Source organism: Coloeus monedula (assembly GCF_965178545.1).
Source record: "Coloeus monedula genome assembly, chromosome: 14".
In the NCBI taxonomy this organism is placed as follows: domain Eukaryota; kingdom Metazoa; phylum Chordata; class Aves; order Passeriformes; family Corvidae; genus Coloeus; species Coloeus monedula.
The window spans coordinates 16,881,866-16,896,069 of record NC_138794.1 but is presented as its reverse complement, the minus strand read 5'-3'; the positions used below and the strand labels follow the sequence as shown (position 1 = coordinate 16,896,069).

Genomic DNA, 14,204 nt, shown 5'->3' with positions numbered 1-14,204 from the left:
CTTCTGCTAATTCAGTGAGGGAATAGTATCCTCCTGCCCAATACTGACATACAGCCCTTCCAATGGGGGGAGCTATGCTTATCACCAGTTCTGAGGTTTTTCGTGTAGAATGTTTGAGAGAAAGCAATCCCAAATAAAACCCATGAGGTAAGATGCCTTTTGTTTATACTCGCTAGTTGGAATCATGTCAACAGTGAACAGCTCTCAAGTTTTTGTGGGGACTTTAATACTGGGATGCAAAGTATATTGTGCTACCAGAGCCCTGTTCAACACCTCAAGCAAACCTGTGTACTGGGGAGTATCTTTCCCAGGAAAGAGCATTACTTCAGGGAGCATGGCCACCTCTGTGTTTTTGCAATAGCAGGTTCATTTCCTCTATGACAACTTAGGACTGGGTTTGTCACATCATCAAGCAGTAGAAAGCTGTGATTGTTATCTGCATTTCTACAGCTGACTTGTCAAAAGATGTTAAAATTAAGCTGACACACATCAATGCTTTTGAGAAAGCTATGCTCCATTATTGGTAAAGTCAAGGACTGACGTAGTGAGTTGAAAAATCATGTAGATGATGCAGTCTATATCTTTATCTCCCTCACTTTTAAATGAGATATTCAAGACAGAGTAGTGAGCTCTTACCATCTTGCCTTTTGGCAGATTTTTGATGCATTGATTGCTTTATAATTTCTTATTCTATTTATTGGTTTATAAAATTTCCAGTTCCTTGGCTTGCTTTATGGATATTGTTAAAATCAGAAGAAGGTTCAAAAAAACTGCTAGGGATGAACAGATGTGGTCATGGGCCTGAATCATTTTGGGGACTCTAATTACATGTCTACAGTTTCACTGAAAAAACTTATGTAAAACATTGATTGCCCATGATCTTAAATTTTCTTCTGGGTTTGTTACATGCCCTGATACCCTGCAGAAAACTAAAGCATCTGGGAAAGCAAAAAATCCCTCTTCTCCTTTACACTGAATTTGCAAAAATGGGAACCAACAGCTGTTTCAGAGCCAAAAACTAAAAAGCATGCAGCAGGTGGTACCATGCATGTATGTCTAATTGCAATCTAACAGTCTGCAAGCTAGCTACCAAATAGTGAGAAGTGAGATCATAATGTGGGCAGAGAAAAGGAGTCAAGACAATGGGAAAGTGAGAGAAATAGTTTTGGCCCAGGAAATTAGTATCTTTATAGAGGAGAGAAATGAGTGTAATTAAGAGCAGTGAGTTAGGATATACTTTTGTTTTTGAAGTGTCCTCTTGATTCATCCCTGTCTAGAAAACTGGCTATAGGTGCCAGAAATAGTGGGGAAATGATGGCATGTCTGGTGCATGGCTCAGTATAAGTAAAGCTGATGGGCTTTGTCAGGTGAGATGCAGCTCATGGTTCAGAGGCTCACATGGAGCAGTTGCACGTCTGCTTCTGGGGCTCCTTTCACATCCTCTGTGTATCTGTCTGCTCACACCTACTTTGGAGGATCAGATATATGAACAGCCCTTTTCATTTCCTCAGTAAGGAGCTTTTTTAAAGCATTGTATTTTTATGGTGTGGATCTCAAGTGCTCCAGTGAAAATTATGTTCAGGATGGATAGAAAGACTAATGTGGGTAACTCTGGAGTCACACTTGCTAAGCTGGGTCAAAGGGAGTATGGCATAGATCTGTCATATGATTCTCTTCTCAGTTGTGCAGTGCAAATCTGAAGCTGGATGGAGAAGGTGAAGCCATCATGACTGAGGGGAGGGAGTACTAGCCTGTTCCCAGCTGCTTTCTCTCCAGAGGTCTGATGATGATTTATTTTAATGCTGTTTTTCACTGACACCCCCCACAAGGTATAATTTGTTTGCATTTTATGGGATCAGATCAATCTTCCATCTTATTGTCAGCTATTCTCTGATAGTAATCCTCAGTTCTTTCTTTTAATGATAGCTAACTGTACAGATTAACCATAAAGGATTTCTTTGACTGGAGGACATGTGCTACTAACTTAAATTGGTTTCGGAAATGCCTTTCCAGAATGTCACTGGGCAGCACACTGAAGGCAGTTTGAAAAAGATATAAAATTAAAGCATTCAGTATAATAGCACAAGCCTAAGAGTACTTTTTTTCCCTTGTCTGGCACTCCTTTCAATGGGTGAAATGTAATCCTGCATAGTCCCAATAAGATCATGTACCTCTGAAACTGTCCTTGAAGGCCTTCTATCAATGTGTCATAACAGCTCCCTGTTGCCAGGGCAGTACGTCAAAAATGAGAAGAAACCTGTAACTTACTTTGCATGTTTCCTTTAGAAAACTTAATTAAGCCCAGGGTCACTAAGGTTCCTCACAGCTTCCAAGGGGCTTTGTCTTAGATCTAACCACAAGCAGAAGAGATCTGAATTATATTCTTAGAGGAGAGTAAACTGTTGAAAGGTGAAGCTGGGCTGTTGTTGATGACTTTAAGTCTGCCTGAAAGAGCTGATCTTTGAATGGACAATGTGGGCTAAATATTTGGGGGCTGAAGCTCCTCTGGCCTTATTGCCACTTTAGCTGCTTTTGAACTTAATAATCTTAAAGGTCTTTTCCAATCTAAATCATTTGTGATTTAATGAATCAGTCTTTGTTGCTTTAGGAAAGTTGCTGAGCAGTAAATTGTGAAGTATAACATTTTGATCAGTTGTTCTTCCCAATTTCTGCTGATCACAGTAAGCAGCAATTAAGAGCAAACTGCACAGAGTGAGAGTGCTGCTACCATGGAGCTCAGTATTAGGAATAATCAATGCAAGAGTATCAGGCTTATTAGTGCCTGGGCCATTTGCTGGTCTGCAGTTTGCTGATGAGTTCTGCTTAATTAAAAGCAGAAGGGACAAGTTGATGGCTTTCTGATCCTGGCCCTACTGTCTGAGAGGGCTGATGAGGCAGACACTGCTCTGGCACAGAATAGAAGAGCAATCTGTCTGGAGGCCAGAGATGGGATTTTCTCTGTGAAACAGCAGCTTTCAGGTGTGTTTTGCCCCAGAGACACATGAGAGGGGCTGGTCCCTGCCCTCAGCTGATCATCTGCATAATAAATTAATGTCAGGGATAGAAAAAGACTGCTGTGCAGGAAGCTTATAATTTATTAATGTGTGAGGAAAATACAGAACCTGCTGGATCACCTGGCTGGTTTCACACTCAGCTCTGAGGATGGTGCTGCCCATCATGAAGGAAGAGCTGTCCTTCCTACAAGTATGGCCTGGAAAAGGTATCCCTTCGTGTCCCCCCTTTCTCCTCAAGGAGCTCCTTGTAAGACTGGTGCTAGAAGAAGCATTTTCCAGAGCTTTCATTGTATTTGTTATTTTAATTGAGACAAATTAATGATGAAAGAGACTTGTAAGTGCCAGGAAACAGAGGAAAGCATCTTTTACTTTACATACTTGGGTAGCAAAAAACCCCACAAGTGTCTTAACATCTGAAGTATTGGGTTCTGCTTTTGGGTGTGTGAAGCTTCAAATGAAACATGCACTACAAGTGAATTGCAGCCTGTTTTCTCTTAAGCACTTGGGGTGGAGGAGGTTCCCAGAACACAAGTGCCATGTGTTCCACATTGCCTGCTCCAGCAGGAGCCTGCTGGCCCTGGGGCATGAGGGAGGGAGGCTGAGGCAGGATTCAAACTTCAGGCTTGCCTCAGGGGAATGAAAGGGTGAGGCAGCTAAACAATAAAGGGTTTAATATTATCCTTCTCATGTAAGCAAAGCTCCTCACCATGAAACAATTTTTACCAAGTTCCAGAGAATCTGTTATAGCCACATGATCCTATTTCTACTTTTCCAATGGGAGTATGCATGTGACAGCAATAACTGTGAATTATTTTTCTTTAAACATATGGCCAGATATTACTGTATAAATTCTGTGTTTGGTAGCAGTAGTTAAACAGTTTGTTTTCTCATGCCTATGGATTCCTGACTTAGAAGGAATTTTGTCAAGGAAAATCCTTGCATTTCTGCCACTCTTCTTGCTTGCTGCTGTGAGCCAGTGTTCTCCAGGCACTTTTAACCTAATTTGCTACACATCTCTGGTTGTAGACCATTAATAGCAGATATTTAATGTGGGAGTGCTGGGGTGTGATCCCCACAACATGCCCCAGAGCTGCTGCTTTATCCCAGGATATAATTACAGTATTCTGTGACTTTTCTTCGAATTTTCCTTTAAATGAAATTTAAGGCATTCAATTTCCTCATGGTAACAAAACCCTCTTCCTGTCTGTTTTCACCCTTACTGCTCCCAAAGACCAAAGCCAGCACCTCCACAAAATCCTGAGCCTTTTTCCAAAGCTGCCTTAGGTCTACAGGGCTCTTTACATTGATTCCTGGAATCAGATTTTTCCTACCAGTAATGGATTAATGTTTTTTTTTCTCCCCACCACTGATAGTCTGGACTGTTGTTGTCCAGATATTATTTGGGCATTAGGAGCTCTGAGATAAGGGAGGGAATCATAAATCATCTGTATGAAGCTTTGTAGGGTCAGTGCCATAGCAGGCCCTGTTTTTTTAAATGGAAAATAAAAATGGCACATTATCTCATTTCTGAAAATACTCCTGCAGAAACACAACTTAGGAGACAGAAAGCCACAATCTAGAAAGGTGGGACTTTTAGAAAAAGAACTATCCTTCTGTACACAGAAATGCTGAGGACAGTCTAAGGGTGAAGAGTCTAGCTTTGAAGGTTGAACTTCTGTGTACCAAAAGCAACAACGAGATGCTGCTGGATAGTGAAACTACTCTGAAATGTATTCCACTTAAAGGTGTAACTCTCATGACTACACGTCCTACCCATCACGATACTGGGGCCAATTCCACCAGTGTGCTGTGCCACCTTCAGGTAGAAGAAATGTTCAACTAAATGTTACTCTTCAGAGGATACCCTTCAGTTATTTGTGAGGGTTTTTTTTAATGTTTATTTTGCAATGACTAGGTGAAGCTGCCTGGAGTGGCTTGTGGCTTTCACTTGCTGGTAAGCAGGAATGTTTTCCAGTCAAATCTGAAGTCAAAGTCTAGATGAAGTCTGAAATAAACAACTACAGATTCACTGTCTATGATCTGGAGAGGAGGAAGTCATCTGGCTTGCTGTTTATGTACTTTATACACCCTTCCATGAGCAGCATTAGGATCCCTCTATGAGGCAGCTTCCGCAGCAGAATTCCCTACCTAGTTCTCAATCTATCTCCCACTGGGGCGTGAGGCTGGGCCCAAGGAAGGAACAACAGTTTCCACACACAACTCCTTGGAGCTGGGCTCTGCTTGTGGGCTCTCACAACCCATCACAGTATGACTGCATGGCCTGCAGGCAACTGCACTTGTTAGGGCTGAACTTAGCAACTCTCCTCTTGCAGTGACACCTCAGTCTTTGTAACTCATGGCATGGAAAATACAGGGAAGTGATGTCTGCCAACACACCTGTTTTTGAAGTGTTAAACACTCCCAATCAAGATCCAGCATGTTTTGACAAGGTGAATTGTCCTTTTTGAAATGTCCTTGGCTTGCTGCCTTGTTCCTTCTCATGAGCCTTATTTGTTACCAGCAGGTTGCTGCTTCAACACAGACATGTCATCTGGTGCCTTTAAGCTTCATACATACTGTACCTGCAGGACACACTGCAGCCAGCCAGGAAGTCCTGAGAACATGAATTTTAGGAGCATTACAGAGAGATCTTTCCTCTCCTTTTCAGTTTAAGGTTGCTTTGGATGTGTGCTCTTTTGGGAAGGACTTCTGTGGGTGTGACTGGGCAGGGAAGAAGGTTATTAAGAAGTGCTTGTTTAATAAAACCTGCCAGAAAGTGTTTTGCAGTGCACAGATCAACCCTGCTGTACTTTTGGAAATCAAAATCACCTATTACAAGTTTCTGCATGACTGCAGGAGTATAATATGGCACAGCTGTGGAGGAAGCGCTTGATATTGTTATTTGTGCAAATCGTGGGGCACAGCATGTGGTGTCTAACTTGACAGTTTTAGCCTTGTGTCTTGAAGGAAGATGGCAAGCAGGGAAATCCTAGGAGTTATTCCTCAAAAGAGTAACTACTGAAATTGTAATGTCTGGTTAAGGTGCTAGTAGTAGATAATTATCCATTTGCTGACTCATATAGTCTTCCTTTGAGGCATAAAATGATGTCTAAAATGATAAAAAAAAAATACATTCTTTGTATGGACGAACATAGTGCCAGGACTGTGTACTAGGAAATGAAATCCGTTTTCTTCTTTTTCTCTTTAACCTTGATAGAAGTGATCCTTACTGATTTTAGGGTTTGTGGAGACTTTTTTGTTTTGTTTCGTTTTACAAAGCCTCATTTTTATTTGAAAACAAAAACTATTTTTAGCTTTTATCTTTCATATTTAAATTTACTTTGAGCACAAAGAAGATGGAGAGAATATCTTTTCTCTCAGTATGTGTGATTCACCTTGCAGGTGTCAATGTAACTTTATATAGAATGAATTCATTTAGGTTACATGAGAATTACCATCAAATTAAACTACATTAGGCATGGCACCAAACTGCAGAAAATACTCTTCTATCAAGGCTACCAGAATAGAGATGGTTGCATGAAGTTTTTATTTATGCTTTTGTGTCTAAGCAGGGAATCTAAAATGAATGTAGCTGAGGACACTGTCTGCTTGAAGAAAAGGAGGCTGAGGGGTGACCTCATTGCTCTCTACAGCTTCCTGATGAGGGGAGGTGGAGAGGGAGGTGCTGAGCTCTTCTCCTGGGATCCAGGGACTGGATGCGTGGCAACGGTTCAAAGCTGAGTCAGGATGGGGGTTCAGACTGGATATTAGGAAGAATTTTTTACCAACAGGGTGGTGAGACACAGCAACAGCCTTTCTAGACAGGTGGTTAATGCCCCAAGCCTGTCAATGTTCTAAGAGGCATTGGGACAAGGCCCTTAATAACACGCTTTTAACTTTTGAGGAGCCCTGAATTGGTCTGGCAGTTGGACTTAGATGATTGTCGTAGGTCTCTTTTAGCTGAAATATTCTGGTCTATAAATTATAAGGTTGTACTGCCTGATTTTATTTCTGTTTTTACTCTGAGGAAAATACTAGTGCTAATTCTCGAATTTTATTAAGGGGGAGATATCCTGCTATAAGCCACAGCACAGTAACTCTATAAAACCATGACACTAATGGAGCTCATTACTGCTGTAACACAGCACATCTCTGTGAGAAGACCTAATCAGTTTGGTGGAATTTTTTCCCCGAGAATCCTAAAAAGCAGTTACCTGGCCTAGTGGGAGAGGCCTGCCCTGAAATTGAGCTGTTTGACACTGTAATAAGTTAATCTTCCACAACAGAACAGTGACCTGAACAAGGCAGTCTAGGGGCAGTTCTGCTTTCACCAGATCCCAGAATTCTTGAAAAGAAACACAGTCTGTAATACAGGGCTGCAACTGTGGGAAATGTCATGGGAATTTTTAGGTGCATTCATCGTGTTCAGCCCTGTAAGACTTAAATGAAATATCCACTAACAATGCAGTTTATACAGCAGTCCCTTGGATATGCGTTCTTTCAGTCTTGCTGCAAGGTTTGCTCCCGCCCAAACTGCACCTCTGCTGCTGCCATGGCTTCAAGAATGTGAGTTAAAGGCACTTGCAGAGTATTCTATGAAATGTAAACCTTTTAGAGGAAATGCAATTTCCATTCTTTGTCTTCTTCTGCATGACTTGGTTGTGACCTTATGACTGGCCTTTCAGTGAGCATATGTCCAGCAACAAAACTGTGAAATTATCTTCCTGATTGGACATCCTTTACTTCCATTGATAATATTAATTCCCTGGAGAAAGATCAGACACTTTCACCCTTCAGAATGGTGGCCATACAGACGCAGTGGTACCAGCAGCCTCCTTTTGAGTACCTCAGTCCTTTTCCCCTTTGAAGTTTAAGATTAATCACTGAAAGTCACTGAAATAGCACACTGAAAGGCAGCAGTTTGCCAAGCCTTGACTGAGAGTCACATGTGCCTTCAAAGTTGGAGCTGTGCAACACAGCTCAAAAATCCCTGATTTTTTTCCAGAAGCAAGCAGTCTTCCTATTGTTGTTTGGGTTTTTTTTTTGGTTAGGTAATCTCACTTTTTTTTGTCTTCCTTTCTCAAGCTAGTTCCAATCTTCTTTAGGATCCTTTCATCAGCATACCTAAACTGCCCAGGCTGTCTAGTAAACCCTGTGGTGCTAGGAAGTCTGCTCCACTTTGCTGTTGAATTTTTATCCTAGTTATCTATGGGTAGAAACTTGCTTTTTTGGGGAACTGAGTGGAATTAGGAACAGCATACCTTTCTTGGATTTTTGCATGGCAATTCTCAGCTTCTCTTCACAGGACCATGTAATATGCTATCAAGAATGAATTCTTCAGTTCATAGCTTTAGAATTTTACAGTTCACGCTGCTGTGACACAAGGTACTTGAGATCCTTGGCATAAAGTCCCCAGATGCCTCAAGGACCCTGCAGCTCCTGAGCTCTTGCTGCCAAGCAGCATTTGGGCATCTGTTCATTCATTTGTTCATTTAAAGGAGCATGGACACTTCTTGTAAAGCTATGCAGAAACTTGTCTTTGCTGCTGAGATAAAATATAAACTACTCTATGATACAAAAAAAGAAAGCCCAAGTTGTTAGATTAGTTTTGCTGAACCTCTGTTACTACTTTGTATTACTATACAAGTAATGCAGAATGATTTGGCCATTGATTTAGGCAAGAAGTGGTGAGCAGTCTGCTAACAGATATCTCTGACATTTGTCAAAGTGACAGGAAACAATCACTGTGCTATATGCAGTCACTGTGCTGTATTTGCTCATGATATCAAATCACGAATCTCTAACAAAAAAAATGTATCTAAGTACCTCTCAGTTGACTGAAGTCTTCTTTCAAGAAGCTACAGCTGAATTACTGCTGCATTCTTTAGGAAAAGAAAGCTGAACTGGGTTCTCTATTCTCACAAGAGCTTGAGGAAATTTTGGATATTTAAGTAATATAGTGCACAGCCGTTGCTGTTGCTTTAAGAATAGTAAACTATTATGTGCTCTCTCATCCGTGGCTGGCATTCACCTCTCCCCCTTTCACAGCAAAGCCATGAGTTTTTTGTTTCTTATCTTTCCAGTCATTTTGACTGGGCAGGGAGTGTTCCCCCTCCCCTGGTGCCTATTCTCCAAAGGCTGTCAGCTCCTGCAGCTCTCCTGCTTCTCTACCCCCTGTAAACCACTGAAAGGGTTCTCCTTGCAGTTCCAGGCCCTTGAACCAGTCAGCTTCAACCATGTTTTGGATACCGATGTATTTACTCCGGACACCCCCGGCCTCCCGCGGAGGCGGGGCCGGCAGGGACTGCCCGGGACTCGTGGCCCGGTCTTTCCTGAGCGGGGCCACTGTGCCCAGTGAAGTCCGAACGGCAGGAGGTAAGTAATATCAGTACACACGAAGGAAGACTCCCGACTTCCTCCTGTGTTGGTAGGAGATTCCATTTTGTTACAGCTTTTCCAGCCCCTGGCCAGACCCCAGGGTTTCACCTGTTGTTGGTACAGGGGTTGTAATAAAGCCTCTTGCCACGAATTATATCCGGTTTAAAAATGGATTACTGCAGACACGCTTTTTTTTATAGCAACAGGAAGCCTTGTTGGCAGCATATTTTAATAATGCTCTGAAGCTAATCAAGGAAAAAGAAATTGTTCTGAATACAGGAAGCTACATATACACATCTGAGTGCCTATTTCCACGGGGGAGGTACAAGTGCTTAAGTGTTGCTGAACTCCCAGCACAGGAGCAATCTGTTAAATGGCTATAAAGTGCAGGGTTTCATAGGAAGGGGAGGATACACCACCCAGTGTAAGGCACCTGCTTACTCTTTACAGTCACCGGAGGGAGACAGGCAACTGTGATCAGGAGACTCTGATCACCTCTGGAAAAGCCCCTAACTCTTTTCCCTGATGATAGAAGAAGAGTAAAGAGACTGAAGAGAAATCGTGTACCAGTAACAGGGTAGCTATTTTATTTCATCACTGCCTGATGCTAGCTGTGAACTTAGCACCTGAAGCTGGTTGCCATGATTGCTGTGTATGAACTAGTTCTGTGATTTGTTACTGGAGGCACTAAGGTTTCCACTAAAAAGCGACATTTCCTTAATTTTTCTCCATGTTTAGAGTAAAATTTTTCTTTGGTATTAAAGGCAGAGGTGTATATATTGGAAAAAGCTCACTTACTCTTTGGAAACTATGTAGTATGTAACACAGAATATATAGTATGGTATTGCCTGGTCAGAATGGACAACAGCTAGATGATGATGCACATACTGCTTCCCAAAGGAGAGCATCCCAGTGTCTCCAGTAACTCCTCTTACTGTGCTGCTGAAAAGTCTTATCGGCTGGAGAAAGTGCAAACCCTCTCCAGAAGCCTCTAAACTAGGTTGGAGATGATTCGGAGCACACCCACATCAAGTAAGTTCATTTAAGTAAACTACAAGAGCTCCTACAACTGGAATGTCGCTGGGATGTTTGGGGTGTCCTGAACCTTTTTACAAAGCACAGCAGAAAGAATTTTCTCCAATTTTTATGTCTAGCAGATTGTTATGCAAATGAATCTTAACTGGTATAAAACAAGCAGGAGAGAAGCAGGGCTTTCACCCAGAACATGTGTTACCCAACTTAATCTTTCAGCAGGTTCAAAATGTTCCCTGTCCCTGTTGCCCACAGGATTTGTTTTCTCTGAGCACATCTCGTCTATTTCAAGCACTCAGTAAACACGCACTTTAGCTCTTCAGTGGAAAAGGGAAGAAGAATATTATTTGTCTGCTTTCCCTGTGTTATAGGCTTCAAACGAATCTAGCTAACCAGTCTGGCAGGCCTTCCTGGCTCTGCAATAAAGATTCCTATCTGCAGCTAGCAGAATAATTACAGAGTTTGCAGAGGTCCGTTTAAGCTCTGCTGCATTGGTGAGGAAGTTCATCGATCCCACCTGGCTCTGTGCAGGGTCTGTTAAGCGTCACGCGTGCCTGTGTTTTTGACACGCTGCGTTTTAAGGTGCCTTGCCAAAGCATTTTGTGCCTTGTCTTTTTCCTCGCTGCATCTGCATTCCCGTTTCTGTTGTCGCTCAATATCAGCGGTAAGAACACTGTGTCAGGGCTCCGTCGTTTCGTGTTCTTTGCAACGAGGGGGTGGACACACATTCAGATGTGGAAGGGCACCAAAGTTCTTTACAAATGAGCTTGAAAACTGCAACCCCCACTTCTGACGCTGGAAAGCTCCTGGGGTCTCCAGAAGAAAATCCCCAAGACAATGTTGCTTTCGTCTTGGGTGTGTTAGTTATCTCGAAACACCTCGGGACGCCTCTGTAAGTAGATATTAATCGAAAAGAAACTGGGCGCAGGGGAAGGACAAGGGGCTGGGGGCCGGGCGCGGGCAGCCCCGTCCCCCCGCGCTCGCAGGCGAGTGCCAAGCGCCGGGCGCAGCTGCTGCTCTGCGGGGGCGAAGGGAGACCGTCCAAAAGCTCTTTCCCGTGAGAGGCCCCTTTCGCAAGTCCCTCCCCGTTGCTCCGGGCATGGCCCCGGTGCCCAGCAGTGTCCTCTTGCAGGCCAGCTGCGGCGCCGCTCTCCCTTCTCTCCGCGGGAGAGTAGGAGGTGCGGGCGGCAGCCCCCGCCCCTTCCTTCCCTTCCTCCCTCCGGCAGCCCTTTCCCTCCCTCGGCCGGCGGCGCGGCTACAAAAGAGCAGGCTCGGAGCGGGCTGCTCGGTCCTGGTTAGAGCTGCTGAGACCGAGCCGGGGCTGCTGGAAAGAGCAAGGCTTGCGCTTGTCAAGGTACGTCCTCTGCTAAGGGAGAAGCACGGTAGGGATTATGCGAGAGGGACGTTTTCCTCTGCTAGTAACTCGATGCTCTGTTCTCTCTTTAGTGGTTTAGTTCCGTTTCTTTGCCATTTGACTTCGCTAACCGTAGTGTGCTGGGCAGGGGCTGTTTTGAACATGGGCATTGAATGAGCCTGTGCTAGTTCTGCCTTGAATGGCACCCTCCGTGCCTTGCTTGGCTGTAATGTGTCCAAGAAGGATGTTAGTGAACCTTTTCCTCTCTGTGCGTCTGCAGGTGGATTTGTCCTTCAAGCTTTTCCCCTTTGAGGATCTCCTGCCCAGCTACAGTGATGTGGTTCTTGGAAAAGATAAGACCCTCACATGAAAATGGAAATCTCCCCACCTCTTCCTTCCTGGGACTGCCACACGGCCAAAATCTGCCAGAAAAAGCCCGTCTGGGAGCTTCTGCTTTTCCAAATGTGCTCACTCCTGACAGAATCCCTGAATTCTGCATTCCCCCTAGGCTGACCAGCTCTGGCTCCATCAAGGGCAGTGGCTTTCACCAGGATCGCAGTTCAGTGAATGCAGCTCTTACTTCTGATTATAGCCCCAGGTCTTTCCCACATCTTATTCAGGTGGAAAGTGTTGAGGAGGAGATCACAGCCCTGGAGGAAGAAAGCACCAATGCGGACCCACAGTCCCAAGCAGCACTCTCGCTGCCCCACTTTGCCAGAGCCCCCACTTCCTATGGCTTCTGCACTTTGCTGGAGAGTCCCCACACCCGGAGAAAGGAGTCTATCTTCCATGGTGATCCACGTGGTGCTCTGCCCAGCCTGAAGCTGTCTCGATCCAGAGCTAACACCTTCAGTGGCAAAGGGAGTATATCTAATCCCATTGCTATCAGCTTTGCTTCTGTGAGACTGCCTCCCAAGCACCTCTCTCTGCAAAGGCAGGGTGCCTGTGACAGTGACACTGCCTCCTCCAGTGATTCCTCTCCTTTCAGTTCTCCACTTCTGAGCAGGTCACCTCCCAGACCCTACTCCCTGACCAAAGCACAAAGTCAGGAGGGATTGCTCTGCAGAGCACTAAAAGCCAAGAGCAAATCTAGTATGGCCAGGAACAATTCTCTCTCTACAGAGGAGAGCAGCTCCACTGATAACAGCCCCAGTGCCATGAGGAGGGCTTCAGAGGGGCTGCTTGGCATGCGGAGCTTTAGCACCTCCTGTTCTCCCATCTTCCCTCTGGACCTGACCCACAGTCGGGAGAGACTGGTGGGAGAGAGCACCGTGGTGATGGACAAGGGAGGCGTGTTGAGGCTGTTGGCTGAATACTGCTCAGAGAACGAAAGGCTGCGGATCCGCCTGATCAGTGCAGAAGGTTTATATGATGATTCTGTGGAGCCTAAAAACATAAACTGCTGTATCTCCTTCTCCCTGGTGCCAGGAAAAACACAGAAGCAGAGAAGCACAGTTATAAAGAGAAGCAGGAATCCCATCTTCAATGAGGACTTCTTTTTTGATGGCGTTGCAGCAGAAGAGCTGTACAGCCTCTCTGTCAGGATGAAAGCAACAAACAAAGGGTGCAGTATGAAACGGGATTATACCTTAGGAGAACGGGAATTGTCTTTAACGAGTATGTTGTCAGTGTAATGTTTCAAATATTCAAACAAATTGTCTTCTGAAAGTTTTCTACTAAATAAAGTTTTGGGTTGACTTTTATGTGTTTTTTTTTTTTTTTAAGAATACTTAAAAACACTGCCTTGCTTGGTGTTACTGTCATGCTCTTGTGCCTTGTTTTGCTGTTTAACACTTCAGTGGGGTATTTGGTGTTAAATGGAGGCTGTGGAGAAGACCTGCCTGTAGAGTAGGACAGGAGAGGGGAGAAGGGCTAGTTTGCCTTTAGGATAAAGTATTAGGCTGTTACCAAGTCAAGGTTGTTCTTATTTATAGCTTTCAGGCCATAAACTTCAGGTGGAAGTGTTTTTCCTTCCTGGTCCCTGAGTGGGTAACAGCCTGTGCACACAGTACACCCTGAACTCTACTGCAGCTCCTTGGTACAACATCGGTTCAATGGATCATTTTGACAGCACTCATATTTACACAAACTAATGTTTAAATGAGCCCTGTATTTGGAGGGAGAATAAGGTCTTGTACAACGGGTGGATTTGGATTCCCAAAGCCAGTGTAAGTTTGTGTTGAGGATAACAAGATCAGCTTCTGAGCAGCAGCTAAAAGCCACTGGAGGCAGGGCTCTCTTTACACTGACCTACAGTATGAACACTGAAGAAGTTCCTGCCTGCCTGGGTGACAGCTGCAGCACAGTCAGTATCTTCATTTACCTTCCCTTTCCATGGTCGGTTTCACAGCTCTTAGAATGAAGTTGCCAGGTAACTGTGTTTTGGTCAGGAATGTACCTGAGAGCTACAGCCCTCAGCAATTCAG

At 44.2% G+C, this 14,204-nt stretch overlaps 1 protein-coding gene across 2 annotated transcripts in view; it reads left to right on the top strand.

Moving 5' to 3' along the window:
* Positions 1 to 13,412, top strand: part of LOC309578182 (C2 calcium-dependent domain-containing protein 4C-like) — a gene marked incomplete at its 3' end in the record, with an annotated part of 28,851 nt that extends 15,439 nt beyond the window's left edge. The window contains exons 1-2 of one of the 2 annotated variants that reach the window (XM_082290603.1): positions 11,681 to 11,778; positions 12,059 to 13,412. In XM_082290603.1, coding sequence (XP_082146729.1) covers positions 12,114 to 13,412 — 1,299 coding nt within the window. In that variant the 5' untranslated portion in view covers positions 11,681 to 11,778; positions 12,059 to 12,113. Of the gene's footprint in view, positions 1 to 11,680; positions 11,779 to 12,058 lie in introns of those variants that run through there. The other variant, XM_082290604.1, reaches the window with a different exon arrangement.
* Positions 13,413 to 14,204: the final 792 nt, after the last annotated feature.